The following is a 24910-nucleotide window of genomic DNA, read 5'->3' as shown; positions in this document are numbered from 1 at the left end:
ACTCCCTGCCCTCTTCTAAGCCAGCAAAGACATAGGGCCAAATTCCCAACTACATCGAGGAAGCTGTGTGCCTCTCTACTTTTTAAGGCCAAACAGGGAGATATGCTTTTATCCCATTTGACAGTGTTTGAGAAAATTTGCCAAATGGCAAGCAGCCAACTGTGGAGTGCGTATGTGTATGGAATGTTTATAGACAGTCAAAAGGCAGCCATGCATGAGTGTGGTGTAATAAAAGAGGAGGGATCCAGTTACAGATAAAAAGGAAGTCAGATGGGCTCCCATACATATTACTTTGCACTGTTACAGCCCTCATTTCCTAAGATTTCTGGTGTTAACTGATTAAAAATACTGGGCTTTTCTTATGGCTTTTCTGGTCCTGGTTTCCACTAGCAGTGAAGAGGCATGGAAACATTTAAAAACAAACAAATGAATAGGAAAAAGTTAGCCAAACTTTTCTGAACTTCAAACAATTGATCTGATTTAATTTGGTTCAAGTTTTGGAACAAAATGTGGGACAGCTTTTATTTTAGCCATACTGTTTTTCCCAATCATAAATACACACCCTGTGTAAATAACTATATTTAATAGAAGCACTAAGTCAGGTACAGCATGGCAGAGATATAAATCACATGGTGGTCATTTAAAGTTTATGTTGTGGGAGACTGATCTTTTTACACACCATTAAGAAGAGGTTCTTCAAGCACTTTCAGAAATGATTAATTATAGTACTGGCCCACAGATTACAGACGCATCATTTTGGGGAGTCCAGTTCAGATGGCATAACTTTCCTGAGCCAATTCTAAAATAGGTTCTATTGGCTATACTTCTGGCAAAGCAAGATTTTGAGACAATGGCGCACCAGCACATCTCCTATGATGTGGAATAAATAAAATGAGTAATTGACAATGTCTTACCCAGGAACACTGCAAATATCTATGGTCCATTAGATGGATTTACATTGTGTTGATTACCATTTATGTATTAGCGTCATAGAAGGTGAATACGGACACTAATCCTGACAAACTACAGATTTGAATAAATACATATGACAAATCCAAGAAAATATCTCCCAAATCCAAGAAAGTATCAACTAAAGATACACAATGAATTGTTTAGAATGGCGCTTACAACATGAATTCTGTATACAAGAATTCCTGCTCTTTGAACCATGGCCTGATAGGTATCTGTGCACAGACACTATACTTATTTTAAGGTGTCAGATACAGCGTACTGGCTCTTGCCAGTATGCCGTACCGGCTTACTTTCACCTCTGGCATGGTCCCTCATTCACAGGACTGTAAAGTCCAGGAGCATTCTAGTAGCAATTCAGGTAATCATAGAGGAATCACCTTGCATCACTTTCTCTCTCTCTCTTCCCTCTGCTTCCTCTAGGGAGTCATTTTAAATGTAACCTGAGTGCTTCTGTTTGTTTCAGTGGCCTGGAAACAAGTGGCGATGACACCATCATTTCAAGAGAAGAGAGTACACACTGCAAACAATCACCACCTAGCTGCCAAAAAACAATGTTGCTGAATTACAAGGAAAATTGGCCAACAACCATATTTTTAAACACCGAGAAGATTGCTGTCCTCAATATAGTTCAGGCCACCCAATTAAGTATAATGACCCTGTTTATGAAGAAAGTATCATTTACATAGTTAAGTTGTGTTCTTTCTACAATTCTCTTATACAGCCCAATAAGTGGAGCACTAGCCAGATGAGTAACAGTAGGCACTATTTTCTTAATTCAATGTTCCATTCATAATGGAAAAGTCCAGTTTACCCAACTACCAGTTGCTTTGTACCTAAAGGTTAGGCACAGTATATACAGATTCTTGCATAAAAATAAAATGTTTTTAGAAAAAAGCTTATTTTTAATAAATAATAAATAATAATATCTTATATGTGTATCTATTAAAATGCCATCCTGAGGGGTTCTCAAGTGATTTACACATGTGTGTGTGTGTATATATATATACACACACAGTATATACACACACATATATATATACACACACAAACACACACACACACACCATATATACAGAAGTCACTTCAGCAACCATTTCTGAGCTGGAACACAACAACTATGTAACAGTGCAAAGCAACATTGTACAACAGCTTTAGACCTTGAGTGAAGAATAATACAGAGTTTTATTTAATTAAATTAAAGTTCAAGGAGAATGCAGGTAGGTGTTTATAAGAACTTGTAAACTGAAATAAGACAAGATGCTGGGTGTATCATTCCCACTCTTGAGAAAAGTGACATGAAAGCTTTCCTCAAGACAAGTGATCAGGGCCTTGGTTTTACATCTCACCTGGAAAAGAGCACCTCCAGGAGCACAATGGTCCCTATCACTGTCTTGGATACTTATTCAATACTGTCTTAGAAGAATGTCTCATAGTGAATAACAAACAGTACTTCTTGAAGACTCTAGATTTTCTCCACAAGTCTCCCAATTCACATAAGGAATGATCCCATGCTCATTAAGTTAACAGTAGTCATTCCATTGACTTCAATGGGATTTGGTCCAGGCCCATAGGCAACAATATTTTGTGAGAAATGAGGTGATAACAACCCAGGATGGCATGGCTGCAGATTTTATATTGGTCTAAGCATTCACATTTTTATTTAAAATGGTAGAGCATTAATCAAATGTGTACTAACAGTAATGATCTTTCTAGTTGTTTTTAACCACAACATATATCTTTGGGTATTACTAAGCCAGGATGAAAGTTACAAAGCATGCAACATGCATAAAACAGAAAAGGCAGAGAAGTATGTGTATAATTTGCATCCATGTAATTTTAGAGCCTGTAACTACACTAAAGGGTGCTGATAAAGAGCACTATATATTGAAGGGACAAGCCAACGGGTTTTGAAACGGAACTGTGGAAAATGTCACATAACATTTGCACTGAAACTCACAAGTATCTTCTTAGGGTCTCAGCTTCAGCATTGCTGATTTCAATAGGAAGCAGGAATGCTAAATATCTCTCTAAATCCTATTTTTTTTCAGTATATACAATTTTCATTACTGAGGGCATAATCTAAACTATTTTAAAGTAGAGATGGGCCAAGGATGCTTTGTTTTGATTCAGATAAGGGTATGTTTTGAAATTCAGGTTCAAAGCTGAACCAGGCTAAGTTTCATGTTCGTATTAAAAAATGTTGAATTTTTGTGATCTGTTTTTACAAGGTTATTGTCTTATGATAGAGGAAAATCTCATGAGACCAGCCATTCTGATTAAATTTCTCCCATATGTAGCTGCATATGAACTGAATATGGAAGCTAGATCCTTTCCAGTTTTGGACCTAACCCAGATTCAAAACGATTGCGGTAACTTCACATCCTGGGCTTTGAATCAAAGTACCACTGAAATTTGGGGGAAGGAGGTATTTGGATTTCAGGATCATTACTATTTTAAAGCCACAGTGAACAAACTATTCAGATTATCCAGGAAAACTATTGGTATATTATGGTTAAATGTGGATGACAGATATCAAGAGATCACAGAGAAAAAATTTAGGGGAATTCAAATCACACAGCAACATAAAACTTTACCATGCTAAGAGCCGTTCCAGAACTATAGCTCTTGCTATACCAGGTAACTTCATTTTCCAAATTACAATCAACAAGAATGGAAGGTTAGATATGGGATGGTAACTTGCTGAATCTGCTGTTTGAAATGGGGTTATTTTTTACATAAATCAGGAAAGATGAGAGCTATTATAATGGCATTTAGAAAGTCTACACTTAATCGAGTAAGAATAACAATAATGAGAGTAATCACAAGAATTGACAAATCAAGGTATTCAGAAGTGTTTTTGTAAATTTAGGAAAATGATTGAGACAGTGTTGGGTTGGTGAGTGTGTTGTTGTCAAGAAGAGTTTGGATTCCTGGGGTAGGTTAATTTATCATTAGAAAGAAGACACAACATAGACCCAAGAGACAATGTGTAAATAGAAGAACAGGAGTACTTGTGGCACCTTAGAGACTAACAAATTTATTAGAGCATAAGCTTTCGTGGACTACAGCCCACTTCTTCGGATGCATCCGAAGAAGTGGGCTGTAGTCCACGAAAGCTTATGCTCTAATAAATTTGTTAGTCTCTAAGGTGCCACAAGTACTCCTGTTCTTCTTTTTGCGGATACAGACTAACACGGCTGCTACTCTGAAATGTGTAAATAGTTCTTATTCCCCTTGAACAAAGAAGGTACGACACTAAAGCAGAAAACTCCACACAGCTCTATATTTCTGATCTCTGGCCAAAACTGTTTCTCAAACTCTTTTCAAATTATTTTGGTTCTGCGTTAATTCCATCTCCAACATACTAAATGCCTTTGTCCCAAATCCATCACCCAAAATCAAAATTCTTTATTGGGATATAGTTATATATATACACACACACACATACGGTAACTCTTCACCTAATGTCTGCCCGCTTAATGTTGTTTCAAAGTTATGTTGCTTCTCAATTAGGGAACATGCACATTTAAAGTTGTGCAATGCTCCTTTATAATGTTGTTTGGCTGCCTGCTCTGTCCACTGCTTGTAAGATTCTGTGGAAGAGCAGTGACTTCACAAAGGAGCATTGCACAAGTTCCTCTTCTCCGCCTCCTCCCCCTCCCTCCCAGCGCTTCCCCCACCGCCAAACCGCTGTTTGGCAGGGCTTAGTACTGTCTGGGCTGCGTCTCCACTCCTCCCCTTCCCTCCCAGAAAGTCCTAAGTGCGAAGTGCTGGGAGGGAGGGGGATGAGCGGGGAAGTGCCATGTCTCCGTTCCTCCCCCTCACTCCCAGAAAGTCCAAAGCGCAAAGTGCTAGGAGGGAGGGGCAGGAGTGGGGAAGCGCCGCATCTCCCTTCTCCCCCTCCCTCCCAGAAAGTCCTAAGCGTGTAGGACTTTCGGGAGGGGAGGGGGGAAGGAGCGGGGATGTGGCATGCTACAAGAGGAGGTGGAGTGGGGGTGGGAAGAGGTGAGCCTGGAGTGGAGCAGGGACAGGAAGAGGCGGGCCTGGAGCATTCCTGGCAAAGTCGGTGCCTGTTCTTCTCCGGGGAAGCTGCTGCTGTTGCTGCGAAGGTGCTTCCTAGTGTCCTTGCCTGCAGTGGGCTGTGCCTGTGTGGGATAAGCCAGGGGCACTTCCCAACCACAGTACAGTACTGTACAGTATATAATGCCTTTTGTCTGCCCCCCAAAAATTTCTTTGGAACCTAACCCCCCGCATTTACATTAAATCCTATGGGAAAATTGGATTCGTTTAACATTGTTTCACCTAAAGTTGCATTTTTCAGGAACATAACTACAATGTTAAGTGAGGAGTTAGTGTATATAAAGAGTTACATACTTAAGTTATATAACGTTGTTAAAGTATAAAGGGAACAAAAGACTTCATGTCTCTATCAGAGGTAAATATAACACATTAAGCATCTCCCCACAACTGGGCTTTACATGTGCTCAGCGTTTAATCCCCTTGTCCATTTTTGATTCATTGGCAGATTGCTCCACAGCGTGATGGCTCTCTCTCTTTTCTTCTCAGGTTAAATGCCAAGAAGTGTGGAGGCCCTTGGTCTAATGGAGGGATCCATTTCCAACTCCAAAGAAAGAGTACTTGGATGACTGGTCCCACGTTGTAATAGACCAGATTTAAAATCATGACATTTTTATGCACAGAAAAGCTGTCCCTGGCCCAGGATCAAATTTTGTTCATCCCAGGACTCAGATGAGCAATTGGGGAGCAATTGCACATTTTGTGGAAGGCAGAGAAAACATTTATCTAGTAGCAGGCTGTTATTAAGAAAATGGTGGCTGTTTGAAGCAACTCAGGGGTGTGAGATTTTAGAAAAAAGATTCAGGAGCCTGATTAGTGGGCAGAGGGCAGGTGAGGCAGTCAAAGATTCATCAGACATTTTATTTATGACATGACCTTGTAATTTGTCATAAGGTTCTGCCATGTATTATACAGCTATCACCTAAACACACATACGCTCCCATTAGCTGATGAAACACACATTGATTCTATAAGAAACTAAGTGACAAATACTAAAGAAAGACGGACCAGAAGCACTGTTGTTCTTATCTAGCATTAGTAATTCTAATTTCATGAGATTCATCCTTAAGTAGACTGACTGCACCAATGGTATTTGGGTATCTTCCTTGAAATGCAGTTGAATAGTTAGATATCTATCCTAGATTTTCTACAGTCCTCTCCTATATCTTGAGTAGGGTATTAATAATTGTGGTATTGTACAGAAGTTGCTCTTTTGTACTGATTTAGTGTGTATGAAATACTGTAAATCTTTTTTGTTTTAAGTATAATGTCTAAGACAAAACTGGTAGAGCAGACTGTATTTGTTGTCATGTTGTCACTATCTTTTATTTTAGTTTCATCCAATATTCACATTGTACTGATATTCAAATTAAATCCTGTTTTATTTTAATATTTTAATTCACATGCAGCACATGATTTTTTACATTGCACATTAGCTAACCATTAACAATTCATACACATCAATTAGCTAAATAACAGAACAGATCAAATAAATTCTGTTCTGCAAGTCTATTCCGAAATGTCAGTTACAGAATTTGCAGGGCCAAGTCTTGTAGTCAAAAACAAGAAGAAAAGTTTTTTTTTTCCCTACTGAAAATGGTCATCTTTGCTGGAAAAGCTGACTGAAGAATCATAATGTAGGACAATTTATCAAACTTGCTGTGCTGCCTGCCAACTTGAGTTTTAATTAAACTCATGCACAGCAGGGTGCTGGGATTATTACCACTTTCACACACTTCCAGTGTTTGTTAATAGTTTCACAAGCAGCTCCAAATAAAATACAGCATGTAGGTCAAACTATTCAGCATCACCCTTAGCCTTTTTAAAAGGAACTAAAAGCTTCTGGAAACAGCTGGCAATGGGCAAAATAGTCCTGACCATAAAATATCTTTGGAATGCTCTGTGCTACTGTGTTTTAACATTAGAAAAACGTAACATAAACACTATTAGAGTTAAATCCTCAGGATCTTGCAGCAATAGCGGCATTGAGCTAAATTAATCCCTGGTATTACTACTTTGCCTTTAAAGGAGTTTTTACACTAGGGATGAATTTGGTCTTAAGAATACAGATATGTCAAGCAATTACTTCCAGTGTCTGAAACCTAATGAATATTTTACAACTTACGACAAAAATAATAAAAGTACACTTAAAATAAAACACTTTCAAGTTCTAATGCAGAGTGTATGAATATTTACAACACATTGCAATTTTTTTGCAGGGTTATTATCTGGATTCTATTTGTTTACAATTTTTTAAAGTCAAGTTCATCCCCGTTATCATGGAATGTTCCAGCAGAATGAAAGTTAGTCTCCACACCAGCCATCTGGGAGCCTTCAACATTCTCTGAGCTGGACAAGCGCACACTGTAATGACTCTATGGCCATCTAGGACCAGCAAGGCAACTCAAAGCCATTTATTGCTGGCCCCAAGCATTCAAAAATCATGAGTGAGACTAGGGTTACTATACCTCCAGGTTTCTCCGGACATGACCTTTTTGATTGGTTGCCAACCCTCCAGGAATTGCCTGGAGTTTCCAGGAATTAAAAATTAATCTTTAATTAAAGATTATGTCATTTGATGAAATCTTCAGGAATACAGCCAACTAAAATTGGTAATCCTACCTGTGCAATATTCAGCCGAAGGAAGCATTATTTATCCTTTATTTGGATGACTAATATCTGATCATATATTATTTTAAAAAATTAATTGGTACCATCCCCCATAAGAGTGGATATGAAAGTAACTGGAAGAGGCTCATAATGTTCCAGTGTAGTGGAGAAGAGCTTTTGTGTAGAGCTAGCTGGGGACCGATGATTCTTTTCACAAAGAATTTTGAGATTTTTGAAGTTTGCTCTTGTTCCACATTTCAACAAGAAAAATAGTACTTTTGAAAGTGGTTGAGAAACAAAATTTTGATTAAATGTCTGTCTTTAAATTGAAAATGTCAGGTTTTCAATTCATCTCTTTCTGTAGAATTGATCAAGGAGTCCACCCTGAACTTCAGAAAACATTCCATCAGAAACATAAAACAAAAACAAAATATTTCAGTTTCAATGGAATGATATTTTTTGACCAAAAAAGCTTACTTGAAAATATTTCTATTTGTGTGCTTTTCTCCTTCCTTCCCAAAGAGAGATGGCCTTCTGTTAGTTTTACCATTCCAGCAACATAGCAAACAAGCATGTCACATAAGAAAAAAACATGTTAAATGTTTATAGTCAGATCTATTTACAACATCATCTTTCAAGCTTCTGTTCACATCCTTCAAAAAGGAAAAGAAATCTGAGAGACTGAGCCCATAGACAAAACCATAATCCCTGAAACATCAAAGAGGTGTATTCCAGTTCAACACTATATTTCAATAAAGTTTTGTAACCTAAACATAGATTGTTTAAGTGGTAACTTTCAGCCGATTCACCTACATATTCTTCATATACAGCCCTGTATTAAATCTTCTGTTTTAAATCACTTATTTTATTTATACAAGATTTTTAAAGTACATGTTATTGGGGGAGGTGGGAGTGTGTGGCTCAGCAGATTAATAAAGGGGATATGGAACTTTTCACCTCTGTCATTGTGACACTGGCAGACCAGCCAACCTGTGTATGACCCATAACAACTTTTAAGAAGAGGCATTACAATTGTATCAGGACAATTCACTTGTATATGAATTTCAAAGAGATATACTAGACCAGCAATCACTAACCCATACATTTGTAGTAATAGAAATCAAGGGCAGATGGTAAATGTGTTTGTCTGTGTACCTGTATCATGTTAGAGGTTTAACAATGTAACCAAATTACCTTGTAGATGCTAATTCACTTTTATGTCTTAATTGCCTTTATGTGACTGGGTTTAGTCAACCCTAAAATCAAAGATGTGAGACACTGCATGAAATTAACAATATTATGTATATTGTCTTCAGCTTATCTATGTTATAATATATCACCAGCAGTTGCCTTATGTTAATCAATGTAACTGGATTACCTGTGTATGCATAGTAAATAGAATGTTAACTTCAAGGTGATGGGACAGTGCGTGCTCAACAAAGAAGAATCCTCAGTCACATGCTTTGCTCAAAGCACTTGAAAAACCTGCTTTAGCTGGGCCTGATCCTTTCATCTCTAGTCTGCTGAACTTTAAATAGGGAAAGTGTAAGCCATGGGAGTGAGATCTTTTAAGTAGTTATTTGGCATACCCTGGAAAATACATGGAAAGACTCTAACAGACTTTACATCTAATCTGCCTTTGGATTCTGACCTGTTGGGATAATTCCAAAGAGACTTTTGCTAACCAGTAGATATAATATCACTGCTATGATCCTGATCTATAAACACTAAAAATCACTTGTATGTATACGATTCCTTAACCATTCAATACCTCTCTTCTTTTCTTTTATTAATAAAACTTTAGTTAGTTTATGAATGATTGGCTGACAGCATGATATTTGTGTAAGATCTGAAATATATATTGACCTGATGGTAAGTGTCTGATCCTTTGGAACTGGTAGAACTTCAAGTATGGTGAAAAGGGTTTTCAGTAACCTCTCACTATATTAGACCAGTTTGGGATGGGAGCCAAGGGCTAGAATGTTGAAAGGGAACTGTGTTTGGCTTCTTGTTAACCAATGTGGTGCTACAGAAGCTCTTTGGGTTGGGGAATCTAATTATAGAATGAACCACCAGTTTTGGGGGATTGTCTGCCCTGTTTCTTACAGTCTGCCCTGAGGGTGGCATTCTCAGTGTGGCCCATCCCCGGCACCCGGTCACAGTCATCAATTCAAATCTGTCTCAGATCTGATTGAGTCTAGGGCACTGTTTTATAAACTATAGATTAAAAAAATTTCTGTCCCCACTAGCAAAAGGACTTAAACTAGAACCTTGCTGGCAATAACTATACTTCTGATTCCAATGCAAACATGACCATAGGCCAGAAGTTACAAACAACTAAAAGGAAAATAAAAAAAGAAGAGCAAGGAAATGCAAAACAGAAACTATGCAATGCAGGAACCAGTATTATCATTTTGTCCTTCTGGCTACATCCTGGACTGGCTTTAGATTGCTAATCCTATCATGACATTGTTACTGATCAGTGGATATATGTTTGTATGGATAGTGAGTCCCTGGCTTACCAAAACCTTATGTGGATAGACCACAGTTTTAGGTTTGTTTATTAACCCTCTTCACATTGAGCATATGGAGCTATTCAGCCACATGAGACATGATAATTGGAGCTGACCAAGATTTTGATTCTAAATTTACTGGCCTGATTTAGGATTAGTACTAAAGGGTATGACAATCTTTCCATCTCCCATCCCTGAGAAATGTGTGCTTCCTGAAGCTCTCATGCTTTTTACAGGTCTTCTAATTCATCTGCCTCTAAGTTCTGTGAATGCATGAATGCAGACAGCCATTCAGGGTCTCTGAAGACAATCCTCTCTGCCTTTTCTATTTTATATGCAGCTTGCCCAACTATTATCTATATATCATGGTTGCTTACATGCTGCTACTTTGGCTTACTAGAATTACAGTCAATATCTGGTCAGAACCATGCTGAAACATTAAACAAGATTAATCTTTTCTCTTTGACAATGAATGTTCTTTGTCAACTGCAAGCTGTAATGTGTGTTCTTTTTCCTCTATAATTAAAGATTTTTGCTAGAATGTCTCTCCAGAGATGCCCTAGGATACAGCCAGTCGGGGTGACTGCCCCAGGCCCAGTGCTTTGGGGGACCCTGCGCTTTGTGAGGAGGTGGACAAGGAGGTGGACGAGGAGGTGAGATGGGAGGCGGGGCAGGCAGGTAGACGGGGGAGGAGGAGCCCTCCCCACGAACCTCCCTCCCAGTGCCTACCACTGATCAGCTATTTAGTCCGGAGGCACGGGGGGGGGGGGGGAAGGAGTGAGGGCACACCGTGCTCGGGAGAGGGGGCAGAACTGGGCGGGAAAGAGGTGGGGTGGGGATGGGAAAAAGCGGGGTGGGGGTGGGGTCTTGGGGAAGGGATGTTCTCTCACTCTGTAGCCCCTCTTTCACTCCAGGAATCGTAGAATCATAGAAGATTAGGGTTGGAAGAGACCCCAGGAGGTCATCTAGTCAACCCCCTGCTCAAAGCAGGACCAACCCCAACTAAATCATCCCAGCCAGGGCTTTGTAGAAGTGGGTTACTAGAGTTCATCCTGATTTATGTCAGTATGATCCAGATCAGTATTAGGCCCTGTGACTTCGCTTCCACTGCACAGCAGTGGGAGATGCAGGAGAGTGACACTCATGCATGGCGGAGTGGATGCTCCCTGGCTGATTGAGTGAAAGTTAGGCAGACAGTGATGGGGCCAAATGACCTTGCCTAGAAGCATCATTTCTGGCTGTTAGGGATAGGAATACACACCCAAGAAAATCAGATCGGGGCAAAGCAACCCAGCTGATCACTCAGTTGAGTGTCTTACAATGAACTGAGTGATCTCCAGCCACCTCAGGCCTCCTAAGCACCTGCAGGCTGTTCCATATTCTATAACCCCAGGAAAACAGTTGCCTCCACAGGGTCCTCCTGAGGAAGAAAGTGAAGATTATGCAGAACGGCAGTGGGAAGAGAGACAATTTTACATGAATTACTGCAATGCTTTTGCACTCTAAATCCTGATCACACTACATCTGAGCGGACACTGTATGCTCCTGGTAAGCTTGCCTTAATAACATCAGGATGTGAATAATGCAGGTTGTCCCACAGTTTTTATATGCATTACCAAAGAACCTTCCAGATTTGACTGTACAATTATATATGTTGACCTACAAATTCTGAGTAAATGTATTTGAGAAAAGAAGAATGGATCTTATGAATCCTTCAGTTCTGTAGTCCTGTTCAAGAACTATGCCATGTGCTGTCCAAATAAAGTAAAATTATGCTTTTCAGTCCATAAGTTTAACGTAAATTCAGGAAGTGAACATGTACACTCTTTGTCAGCATGGCTCTCTTGCTTGCAATGTAATTTTATGCTATGTATTGTGTATGTAGTGGGAGCGTGTGTGTGTGTGTGTGTGTTCGTTCTTTCCTCTGGATGTTTATACTGTAAGTCTATAGTGTAGGGCTAAGCTGAATTTAAGGTACTTGATCTTTATTATAAATCTTGTGGTGTTATCATAGCTATTTCATAATTATCTTTTCTTTTTGTATCAAAAGTTCAAATCAGAAGATAAAACTGGAAAATACATCAAGATAGACAAACAAAGATTTGCTTCTCTTCCTAGCAAATGAGTGATGAGTTGGCTGTATTTATTTTAAGGAAATATCTATGTTGTTCTCATCTACAGTATATTTAATTTTTCTATAGTTCCATTAACTTTGACTATTTATTTAGCCTGAACAGTATTTATGTTTCACTGAAAAGTGGCCCTCAGGGTATATGTACTAGAAATGAATTAAAAAAAAAAGTCTTTATTAGCTTACCACAGTTGTCTTCATCAGCCTGGTTCCCACAGTCATCCACACCATTACAGTGAAGAAGTTGAGGCAAACACTTTGTTATATTGCCACAAGGGAAATATCCCAGAGGGCATATGACTTCATGTCCAGAATCTTGATTTTCCGAAGTACAATGGATAACTAATAAAAAACAAAACAAAGAATATGCTTTCTTCACACATATGTTTTCTCCTTAGCTGAATTACTCAGTTGCATTTGAATGTGAACCTCCAAATTACTATACATATTAGTTTGCCTTGTGTTTAATTATAATACTGTATCACCAATGTTAACTGAGGAGGAAATATTCGTGTGTCACAAGGTAACTAAAATTACAGAGTAATTTCGTCCCCCCACATCCTAGGGTGTACTGAAAACACTAGAAAGAGTACAAGCAAAGTGTCCTAGAGCCCTTATCTAAAAGGATAGTCTCCTGTTGTGATGGACATTAATTTGTTGTAGCAATACACCAGATGAGCTGTGTAGATATGGAAATCATTAATTTGTGCTGGAACTTCTGACCCAATAGAAATAAATTAAAGATGTAAGTCAGACATGTGTTGTATCTAATTTATACCAGGTAAAAAGTGATTATTATAGACAAATGATCAGAGAGCAAAAATATCAAAAGAACAGGACAATGACATGGCTTGGCTAAATGATAAATAAGAAGTGATATAAATATAGTATTTGAAAGGTGTAAACTGTTTAGTTCCCTTTGGATCGTAGGCCCCCAGCCTTGGCAAACCAGCTGTGTTGCCTGGATGCAGCACCTTCCCAATTAATGGCCCAATCATTAATTCTTTACCTCTCTTCAAGTTATTTATCCAGAGATGTCTTATCTCTGACCATTATTTTAGTGGCTGATTGCTCTTCCTAACAGATCCTTGTGAGTTATCATTCTGTCTAATTACATGGAGTTATCAAGCAGATAAACTGAAGTACAAATAATATTAATAAAAAACAATACAGATCTTCCCCATGTTATCCACAGATAGCAAAAGTAAAATCAGGAAAAGAAACTATGCAAATGTTCCAGGCAAACCAATAACATCACTAGGAAAACTCACCCAGAAAACTGAGGAACATAGAAATTCTACATAATGTTAACAAACAATATTGTGTCCTGTATATAAATAATAGCACTAAATTGATTCACTTTTCATTAGTTAGCTGAGTACTTGTGGTAGAAGGAGTTTTAGTTAATGGAAAGTGAGTGTGCACTCTAGTGTTTTGTTCTGTAAGGACCAAAATACAAGGGAAACTTCAGCAGTAGCTAATAAGATAAGGGAAAGTCTCCCAGGGAAAAGAAGGCGCAAAAGATCCATCTCTTGACTTTACATATATATTTCAAACATATAGCCTGGTGCTTCAAACTGGCAGGGTCCTCTATTATAGGGGTTGATCCTGTGCCCACTGAAGTCAAGCTCCCATTGATTTCAACATGGCACACAGAGCCAGATTTTCAAAGGTATTGAGGCATCTAAAGATAGGCACTGTTAGAGGCTAGCTGGCTCTTTAAGAGGAGTTAGGTTCAGTCTCACCTACAACAGGTCAATCACCCTCTCAACTGGTCCTAACTGAATAGGGATCAGAGGGTCTGGTCTGTTATTGTGTCCATCTGGGGAGAGGTCATAGGGTTATTATAAAAAGGTTGGGCAAGCTCAGCCAAAGGGACAGTGACAGAATGGTGGCTGCTTGCTCTGAGAGGTCCAGACAGGTTGGGAGCAAAGCAAGGGTAGATCCCTAGAGCAGAAGTGGAAGTGCCTGGTGGAAAGCAGCAGGTAGAAGACTAGTATGTCTCGGGTTTCATCTTGTACTTTGATTAGTCTGGGAGAGAAATGAGCTCTGGAGGAACGCCATCAGGTGGTCGAGGGCCATCTATATAGAACACATCACTGGACATCGGCAATACGAGGAGCAGTGGTGAGCTGGAGCCGGTTCTCACCGGTTCATGGGGACCAGTTGTTAAATTTAGAAGCCCTTTTAGAGCCGGTTGTCCTGTGTGGACAATTAAATTTAACAACTGGTAATTTGAAATGACCCAGGAGCGTAGCTGGGGGGCGGGACATGGGGAGTGGCCGCTCCCCCTGAGCACATTATCCAAAAGTGGGGCCTTAGGCGCCGAATCCGTGGGTGCTCCAGCTCCCCACCCCCCAGCCCCAGCTCACCTCCGCTCTGCCTCCGCCTCCTCCCCTGTACGCTCCGCCCCGCTTCTCCCCCTCCCCCCCGCTTCCTGCAAATCAGCTGTTTGCACGGGAAGCCTGGGAGGGTGGAGAAGCGGTGCGGCGGCTTTGTGCTCAGGCCCAGGGAGGCGGAGATGGAGTGGAGGTGAGCTGGGGTGCGCAGGGAAACCATTCCCCGCCCCAGCTCACCTCCGCTCCGCCTCCCTGGGCCTGAGCGCAAAGCTGCCGCTTGCGTCTCAGCCCTCCCAGGCTTCCTGCGTGAACAGCTGATTCGCGGGAAGCGGGGGGCTGCAAGCTCGGCCTGACCTGGTGCTCCAGGCGCTGCGCGGTGGCAACGTGGCCCGGCTCCAGCCGAGCGGCACGGCTGTAGCGCCACCAGCCACCTTCAGGCACCATGGTAAGGGGGCAGGGGAGTTTGGGGGGGGGTGGATAGGGGTCTGGGCGGTCAGAGGGAGGGGAACAGGGGGGTTGAATGGGGGCAAGGGTCTTGGGGGAGCAGTCAGGAAGGAGGGGGGGGGTTGGATGGGGCGGTGGGAGGCAGTTGGGGCAGGGGTTCCAGGGGCGGTCAGGGGACAGGGAGAAGGGGTGGTTGGATGGGGCAGGGGTCCTGGGGGGCCATCAGGAATGAGAGGAGGGGTTGGATGGGGTGGCGGGGGCAGTCAGGGGACAGGGAAGGGAGGGGATGGGGCAAGGGTCCGGGGATGTGTGTCAAGCAACACGGGGGGTTGGATGGGGCAGGAGTCCCAGGGGGTGGGGCAGGCCACGACCCCCTTGTGGGGTGAGGAGGGAACCAGTTAAGATTTTGGCAGCTCATCACTGACCAGGAGGGATGAGACGCGCAGTCAGGAAAGTATCAAATACGTTCCTCATGAATTGTATTTTCTAAATGGACAACCAACCTAATTGTCAATTACTAAGGGACAATCTCCACTCATTGATATATTTTGCTTTCCACAACCAAATTGCCTTACAACTTTTCATGAGTGATGTACCGGAGTATTCGGATTCTAATATCTAAACTGTATTGTTAAATCTATTCACCTAGATTTGGGTTATTGCTGATTATGTACTCTATGTATCATATGACTTTTAAAAACTAACTTTATATTTGTGGATAATATAAGCACTATACCCAGATGTACAGACACTCTTTTCCCAAACTATTTTAACTTTAGCTTTAATAAAAATTTTAAATCTGTTTTTATCTGTTAAAAATCAGGGTGAGATTCTATTGTTAGATAGATAATTGGACAATAATATTTGTAAGCAGAGGGGCATGTTGATTTGGTGGTTAGGGTACAGCACCAGGAAATTATTCCTTGCTTAGCCATAGATTTTCTGTGTGATCCTCAGTAAAGTAACTTGTGGAGCTTGATGGAAATTTGTGTGTATAATTTTCAAAGTTTTCCTTAGAATTTTATTCATGGTTTGGCAACTGAAATGTAAGTGTTTGAGGTTTAAAGCTCTAATAGGCTGAGCAAAATATTAGTAAGAAACAAAGTTTTCAGGTTCTGCTTTTCAGTTGATTAAAAAAACAAACAAACAAAAAAAAAACCAGAATTTTTTTCCACAAAAAAACCCCAAAATATTAAGCAAATAGCCATTTCCCATTGAAAAAGCATGTTGACGGAAATTTTGGATCATATCTAGTCATTTAGCAGAATCTGTTTCCCTATCTGTATAACAACGTGGATAATAGTACTTGCTATGGCTCCTGGTGAGGCAGGGCTAACTTTATTAATGTTTGTAAAGCATGGAGATTCTCAGATAGAAAATACTAAAGGGCAAAATATTTTATTATTGTTAATTTAAAACTGTCTACACTGAGATAGGTTCATAAATATTTTAAACCAGAAGTAACTTTAATCTCCACCAGCTCAAGAGGTTTCCCAGGTCTGTATGGTTCAACTCAAATAGTTGGCAATATTACTGTACACGTCTTAACAGTCTTCAGTTTAGCATTGCCTGAATAAATCTTGTTTTCCAATGCACTGGGACATGCTATCCATTGAAAAAAACAACAACAACACACTGATTACATGTTCCAATGTAAACAGAAACCTTTTCATCTGCAACTAACTACAGCCTTGTTTCAGCTATTTTTGCCGTGCTTGGGTAATATTTAGCAATATACTCAAACTCCCTGCCCAAATTATTGGTAATATTGAGCAATACCCCATGATGGAAAAAAGGAATACAAAATGTCAGTCACATGGGCCTTAAGCCAAACTAATAGCATATCCATATTTCTAAGGCCTCAGTCCTGCAAATGCTTATAAATGCATGAAGCCACTAGCACCACTCATTTGTTTAAAGTCAAATATGTGCCTGATTGTTTGCAGGACTGTTGCCTAAGCCTGACCTTTTTTCCAATTTCTCCCTTCTCCCCAATTGCAGAGGCCAATTTATATATTAATTAGATTGTGTGACCAGCAAGGAATATTTTTTTAATGTGCTTGTGACTGTTTTTGTTTCTCTGTGAGGCATAATTCAGTTTTGTTGTTTTCTTTTTAATTAAATTCTACTTGCTTACTGTGTTTGCTTCAGTTCTACTTGCTTACTATCAGCAATGTCAAACTTGGAACTGTGAGGGCTTCCACGCACATTTACTCTGAGTTCCAAAACCTTAACTGAAGGGGCAGGGCTGCTTGAACTGTTAGCAAACCTTCTCCCATAATGTTAGCTAGCTATTAACATTAAGTGTGAACAGAACAAAACAAAAACAATGGCTCAGCTCCTCAGCAGGTATAAATCAACGTAGCATCACTTGCCATCTCCCATGGACATATGCCAGTTTAAATCAGCTGAGGATCCCCTCCTCACTCAGTTACTTAACTTTCAAACTCCTGGTTTTTTTGATGTAATTTTTGCATTAGTTTTTCAGTTACCATAGAGTCTTTCAGGGCAGATAAAACCTGAATTTCTAATATGAAAAACAAAACAACCCCACACCAGGCCTCCTTTATAAATCATAAAGAAGAAAAAATAAAATAAAAAGGACACTGGCCCCATATTTATTTTTGTCTTTGCAGGTCATCTTAAACATTGCTGATGGTTTCCTAAGTGGGATATTATCCTCTTACTCCTAACTTACTATGGAGGTTATTCATCTCAATGACCCATACTTATTGCAGGGTGAAATGATAAAAGAGATTCCAGAAAACTAAAGGCACTTTCTTCAAGAAGGCTCCAGGATTCAGTTATTACTATGGTAACATGCATTTATTCCCTATCATTTCCTTTCTCCTTTTATCTCTTACTCACAGCATCAGAGGATGAAATTTTATAGCAACCTCTTCACAAGTTCAAGTTTTGGATTCGAAAGTCTTAGCCTAATGCTTGATTACCATCATGCAGCTGTACAAATTATCAGGCATGATATAGCAATTCATTCTCAAACTGGTGTTCAAAAAAAGAAATATTTCTGGAGAAAAGCCTACTAGATTGTACACAGAGAAATTTTAGGAGATTGATATGTTTTGCTTTCCACAACCAACTCTCTGCACAACTCTTCACAAGAGATGTACCTGAGTATTCAAATTCTAATATATAAACTGTATTCTTAAATTTATTCACCTAATTTGGGGTATTGCTGATTATGTACTGTATGTATCATATGACTTTTAAAAATAAGCTCTGTATTTGTGGATAATCTAAGCAGTATACCCAGATGTACAGACACTCTTTTCTCAACCTATGTATTACATGATTTTTTTTAACATTAGCTTTATTAAAATTTTTAAATCTGCAAGTTTTAATCTCCTACAACTGTTATCTTGAAAATGAATTTCATTAAATGTCAAATGCCTTTGTCCTAGTTGAGGATTGAGCCCATAGCAAAACTAGAAGTTTTTTTTAAAAATAAAAGTAAACATTTAGCAAAAGCAAGGAGAATAAATTTCAGCTCAGAATTTTTTTCTGAAAATTCTTAGTTTCTGTAAACTTATAATGAAATTGTCACATCAATCGTAACTACAGCAATAAGACTATAATTTTCAAATGGTCTTTAATATAGATGCCTACACTATTATATATTGCTTTTGATCAAATTTAATACATATGAATAATATATTTTAAAGTCAAATTGTCAAAAAGGATGGTGGAAGCTGGAAAGTTCCCACCTTCCTACAACCAGAGTATACATATACATTGATTTAGTCTAAACCTATTCGTTTCCTTGGATTTGGCTTTATGGGTAAATCAAACTGCAACAAAGCACAAACCAAAGCCTAAATGTTCCCCCAAGTCTGGCTGTTTGTAGAATTTTCATGCAAGACCTCTTCTGTTCCATTTCCTAGTTCCTCCTCCTTTACCAGAAAGAAGCTCCAACCACCTTGTTACAATCAACCTCTTTTTTGAGAGTTCACATTACAGTTGCTGTCAGTTCATTTAATTTTCGATTTATACTTTCAAAACAAACCACCCAATCTGCTATGTCATGACAAGGATATTTAATCCAATGAAGAATATTGTTTAATTATGCAACACTGGTGCCTTGCAGCATTTGAAATGCTCTGCATAATCTTCACTAGCTCTGTTGCATTGCTTGCTCAGATAGTACTGCTGCTTCTGAAATACGTGATCATTTTGCCGCACTAGTTACATAAACACAAGAAGCAAATTTTGTATTCACCTTTTACTGGATATCATGCATTTATTTCTTTGTGGCATTTCATTCCTGTTCTCAATCTTATCCTAGATTGGGGTAAAATTTTCAAAAGTACCTATGTGATTTAGGTGCCCAAGCCCCATTTTCAAAAGCAACTTAGATACGTAAGAGCATAGGTCTTATTAAATGTCACTTAGATAATTCTGACAATTTCCCCCTAAATCCTTTTACTTTAAACATTGTCTTAAAAAGCCAAGACTACATGCACAACTACTTCAAAATTAGAATATTAGAGCAATATTGTCCTCTCACTTCTACACCACAGATCTGAGAATCCATGTTCTGCTCTTCTTGTATGCACAGAACTCTTATTGTGTCAGAGAAGTTCTGCACATATAGAGAAAGTCTATTGGAGCTGACCTTCATTATGTGGCTCTGATGGGATAATTTCACCTTAATGTATAACTGCCAAACTTACTTAAATGTTCAAAGAGCAGTCTGAATTAAGTCCCTGTTTCCTAGATATGTTCAGATAATCTTATATTTGGTTTCTTGTTGTCCCCATTAGTGTTTTATTCAGAGGATAAATTCACTGTTCATTAACCTTCTCCGATGCTCTGGGCTCAGATTCAGAATGCTGTACTCCAGCCTGCTCCAACTTGCCCTCACCAACCCCCAGTATTGGTGCAGAATTCAGCACACAAGCAACATGTCAGGTACTATATGTGCAGTACCTGAGCGTCTAAAGCCACAACCAGCAAAAAGATGAGAACAGCTAGCCAACTGGAGTTTGTCCGGATGGAGTAAATTGCAGGATCCGGCGCCTGAGCGACTGGTGAGCTATCAAACACTTTTCATGAACATTTTCATTTGGTTGAAAACCCAAATCTTTAGGTTGAAAACCCAAACCCTATCTTAATTTACCTAATCTTGCAATTCTGCACAAGAGGGTGCATGATGCTATTAAATTAACTGCTCTAGTTCACTTCATTATAGCTATCAAAGGACTATTCCATATTGATGTTAAACCAAGACAGAGGGAAACATATTTAATTTTAGTCATTTTTATTGTGAATTAGTTATTTTTGTAATCTCATATTTATATCAAGCTTCGAAGGTACCTCTCTTGTTTTATAGATTGTTTCTCATTCACAGGCCCATCCAGGATTGAACAGCTCACCTTTGCTTCTTAGTCCTATGGCCCAAAATTGAACTGTTAAATCCCAGGACACCCTATAATGCAAAAGAAGTACCATCAGGGAACCATATAAATTAACTTTAACAATCTGAACATCAATATGGCTTTGATTAATATTTTCAAATAGTTGAGATTCATAATGTGTAAAGTCGGGCCAAGGCTGTATATGTCACATATATTTGGCAGAAATGGCCAAATTTTCAAAGGTGTCCTCAAATGTATCCACAAGTTTTGTGGATATAAACAGATGTGTGTCTAAAGCCTGCATGTGCACTCACAAATCTGGTAGACAGAAAGTTAAAAGAGAAGAAGGAAGAAAAAAACCCTAAGGGACTATAGTAATGAGGGACACATAAGAACCTAGATACGTAAACAGAAAGGAGTGAAAAAAATGTAGAGAAGGAAAAGTTATTCAAGGTCTTAGCTGTGAGGAAAAGATGTCTGAACTTGATGAGGAAGGTAAATATATACCAGAGCAAGGCTTGGTTTTCTCTAGCACTTTTCATCCACGTATTTTGTTAATAAAATGGTATAGAGCAATAACATAGTGTAAATGTTATATAGATTGCCCTCTTAAGTATCAGCTCAGCCGGCCACATGCAGTTTAGCTGTGATCACCCTGCATGGATAAAACTATTTCTTCACAATGTCCACAGTGGATTTTGGAGCTATATTTTCTATACATCTGGCATCAAGTAAATGGGAAATAGGTGAATTGTTATTTATACAAAGGACATCCCAGACATGAACAAACATCTTGCCTGCAATGCACATGCCATCTCACATAAGAAAGGACTAATATACTCAACTAAATATTCATGGCCCTGCACAACTATACTCTTACCTACATCTTTGTTCTCTTGCCTCTTACTCTGTCTTTTGCTGCCTATGCAAACATGATTAAAACAGGGTCTCCCTCAGCCAAAGTGGAGTTATGATGCCTGGAGTGCTTCAGCCAAATACCAGAGATAAATAGGGAACCTCAGCTGGTTCTCTTCTTAGCTTCATCCCTTTTCCTTCAGATTCTTCCTCCCTGACACACACTTCCAGGTTCAGTTCCCAAATCTACATAATATGCCCTGGTAATTGTTCGTTATGGAAAAATGAATTAATTCTAAACAGCTGGCCTACCCCTGCTCCTTTGACATCCTTGTGCTCAGGACAGGCAATTAGAATAATAGAATATCAGGGTTGGAAGGGACCGCAGGAGGTCATCTAGTCCAACCCTCTTATCAAAGCAGGACCAGTCCCCAACTAAATCATCCCAGCCAGGACTTTGCCAAGCCTGACCTTAAAAACCTCTAAGGAAGGAGATTCCACCACCTCCCTACGTAACCCATTCCAGTGCTTCACCACCCTCCTAGTGAAAACGTTTTTCCTAATATCCAATCTAAGCCTCCCCCACTGCAACTTGAAACCATTACTTCTTGTTCTGTCATCTGCTACCACTGAGAACAGGCTAGATCCATCCTCTTTGGAACCCCCTTTCAGGTAGTTGAAAGCAGCTATCAAAACCCCCCTCATTCTTCTCTTCTGCAGACTAAACAATCCCAGTTCCCTCAGCCTCTCCTCATAAGTCATGTGCTCCAGCCCCCTAATGATTTTTGTTGCCCTCTGCTGGACTCTTTCCAATTTTTCCACATCCTTCTTGTAGTGTGGGACCTAAAACTGGACACAGTACTCCAGATGAGACCTCACCAATGTCGAATAGAGGAGAATGATCACGTCCCTCGATTTGCTGGCAATGCCCCTATTTATACAGCCCAAAATGCTGTTAGCCTTCTTGGCAACAAGAGCACACTGTTGACTCATATCTAGCTTCTCGTCCACTGTAACCCCTAGGTCCTTTACTGCGGAACTGCTGCCTAGCCACTCGGTCACTAGTCTGTAGCAGGGCATGGGATTCTTCAGTCCTAAGTGCAGGACTCTGCACTTGTCCTTGTTGAACCTCATCAGATTTCTTCTGGCCCAATCCTCTAATTTGTCTAGGTCCCTCTGTATCCTATCCCTACCCTCCAGCATATCTACCACTCCTCCCAGTTTAGTGTCATCTGCAAACTTGCTGAGGGTGCAGTCCACACCATCCTCCAGATCATTAATGAAGGTATTGAACAAAACCAGCCCCAGGACCGACCCTTGGGACACTCCGCTTGATACCGGCTGCCAACTAGACATGGAGCCATTGATCATTACCCATTGAGCCCGACTTTTTATCCACCTTATAGTCAATTCATCCAGACCATACTTCTTTAACTTGCCGGTAAGAATACTGTGGGAGACTGTATCAAAAGCTTTGCTAAAGTCAAGGAATAACACGTCCACTGCTTTCCCCTCATCCACAGAGCCAATTATCTCATCATAGAAGGCAATTAGGTTAGTCAGGCAGGACTTGCCCTTGGTGAATCCATGCTGACTGTTTCTGATCACTTTCCTCTCCTCTAAGAGCTTCAGAATTGATTCCTTGAGGACCTGCTCCATGACTTTTCCAGGGACTGAGGTGAGGCTGACTGGTCTGTAGTTCCCCGGATCCTCCCCCTTCCCTTTTTTAAAGATGGGCACTACATTAGCCATTTTCCAGTCATCCGGGACCTCCCCCGATCGCCATGAGTTTTCAAAGATAATGGCCAATGGCTCTGCAATCACATCCGCCAACTCCTTTAGCACCCTTGGATGCAGTGCATCCGGCCCCATGGATTTGTGCTCATCCAGCTTTTCTAAATAGTCCTGAACCATTTCTTTCTCCACAGAGGTCTGGTCACCTCCTCCCCATGCTGTGCTGCCCAGTGCAGCAGTCTGGGAGCTGACCTTGTTCGTGAAGACGGAGGCAAAAAAAGCATTGAGTACATTAGCTTTTTCCACATCCTCTGATACTAGGTTGCCTTCCTCATTCAGTAAGGCGCTCACACTTTCCTTGACTTTCTTCTTGTTGCTAACATACCTGAAGAAACCCTTCTGGTTACTCTTAACATCTCTTGCTAGCTGCAACTCCAAGTGTGATTTGGCCTTCCTAATTTCGCTGCTGCATGCCTGATCAATATTTTTAGACTCATTTGTCCAAGCTTCCTCTTCTTGTAAGCATCTTTTTTGTGTTTAAGATCAGCAAGGATTTCACTGTTAAGCCAAGCTGGTCGCCTGCCATATTTACTATTCTTTCTATACATCGGGATGGTTTGTTCCTGCAACCTTAATAAGGATTCTTTAAAATACAGCCAGCTCTCCTGGACTTCTTTCCCCCTCATGTTATTGTCCCAGGGGATCCTGCCCATCAGTTCCCGGAGGGAGTCAAAGTCTGCTTTTCTGAAGTCCAGGGTCTGTATTCTGCTGCTCTCCTTTCTTCCTTGTGTCAGGATCCTGAACTTGACCATCTCATGGTCACTGCCTCCCACGTTCCCATCCACTTTTGCTTCCCCTACTAATTCTTCCCTGTTTGTGAGCAGCAGGTCAAGAAGAGCGCTGCCCCCAGTTGATTTCTCCAGCACTTGCACCAGGAAATTGTCCCCTACACTTTCCAAAACTTCCTGGATTGTCTGTGCACCTCTGTATTGCTCTCCCAGGAGATATCAGGGTGATTGAAGTCTCTCATGAGAACCAGGGCCTGTGATCTAGTAACTTCTGTTAGTTGCCAGAAGAAAGCCTCGTCCTCCTCATCCCCCTGGTCTGGTGGTCTAGAGCAGATTCCCACCATGACATCCCCCTTGATGCTCACACTTCTAAACTTAATCCAGAGCCTCTCAGGTTTTTCTGCAGTTTCATACTGGAGTTCTGAGCAGTCATATGCTCTCTTACATACAGTGCAACCCCCCCACCTTTTCTGCCCTGCCTGTCCTTCCTGAACAGTTTATATCCATCCATGACAGTACTCCAGTCATATGAGTTATCCCACCAAGTCTCTGTTATTCCAATCACATAATTCCTTGACCCTGTGCCAGGACTTCCAGTTCTCCCTGCTTGTTTCCCAGTCTTCTTGCATTTGTGCTTCTTCTAGCTCAGTGGTTCTCAACCTGTTTATTATTGTGGGCTGTATATGTGGCCCACAATGTGTTATGTGGGCTGCATCCAATACTACCTGTATGGCCCTTAGGATGTCACATGGGCCACAGCTGTGAGCTGACTGGGCCACAGGGTGAGAACTACTGCTCTAGCTGGATGGAGGGAGACAGCTAACCCTTTTCCTGATGAACTCTGGATGATGGGGCAATTTTAGCACAAGGACAGAGAGGAGACAGCTTGTGCTTTTCTTATTCAGAGACAGCTAGTTGCTTGGTTTGCCTCCTGCGGCAAAGATGCCCTAGCTCAGGGGTACGCAACCTATGGCACACGTGCCGAAGGCGGCACGCAAGCTGATTTTCAGTGGCACTCACACTGCCCAGGTCCTGGCCACGGGTCTGGGGGACTCTGCATTTTAATTTAGTT

The 24910-nt window shown here is 40.5% G+C and overlaps 1 protein-coding gene across 12 annotated transcripts in view; it reads right to left on the bottom strand.

Annotated features, from left to right (window-relative positions):
* RXFP1 (relaxin family peptide receptor 1) overlaps nt 1-24910 on the bottom strand; it is a 78398-nt gene that overhangs the window by 37968 nt on the left and 15520 nt on the right. For 4 of the 12 annotated variants that reach the window (XM_065597895.1, XM_065597894.1, XM_065597893.1 and 1 more), the window contains exon 2: nt 12490-12645. In XM_065597895.1, the coding sequence (XP_065453967.1) occupies nt 12490-12645 (156 nt within the window). Of the gene's footprint in view, nt 1-8136; nt 8194-12489; nt 12646-20420; nt 20533-24910 lie in introns of all 12 variants that reach the window. The other 8 variants (XM_024106217.3, XM_024106216.3, XM_024106215.3 and 5 more) reach the window with 4 other exon arrangements.

Source organism: Chrysemys picta, chromosome 5 (assembly GCF_011386835.1).
Source record: "Chrysemys picta bellii isolate R12L10 chromosome 5, ASM1138683v2, whole genome shotgun sequence".
Lineage (NCBI taxonomy): Eukaryota > Metazoa > Chordata > Testudines > Emydidae > Chrysemys > Chrysemys picta.
This window is presented reverse-complemented; position numbering and strand designations above follow the sequence as displayed.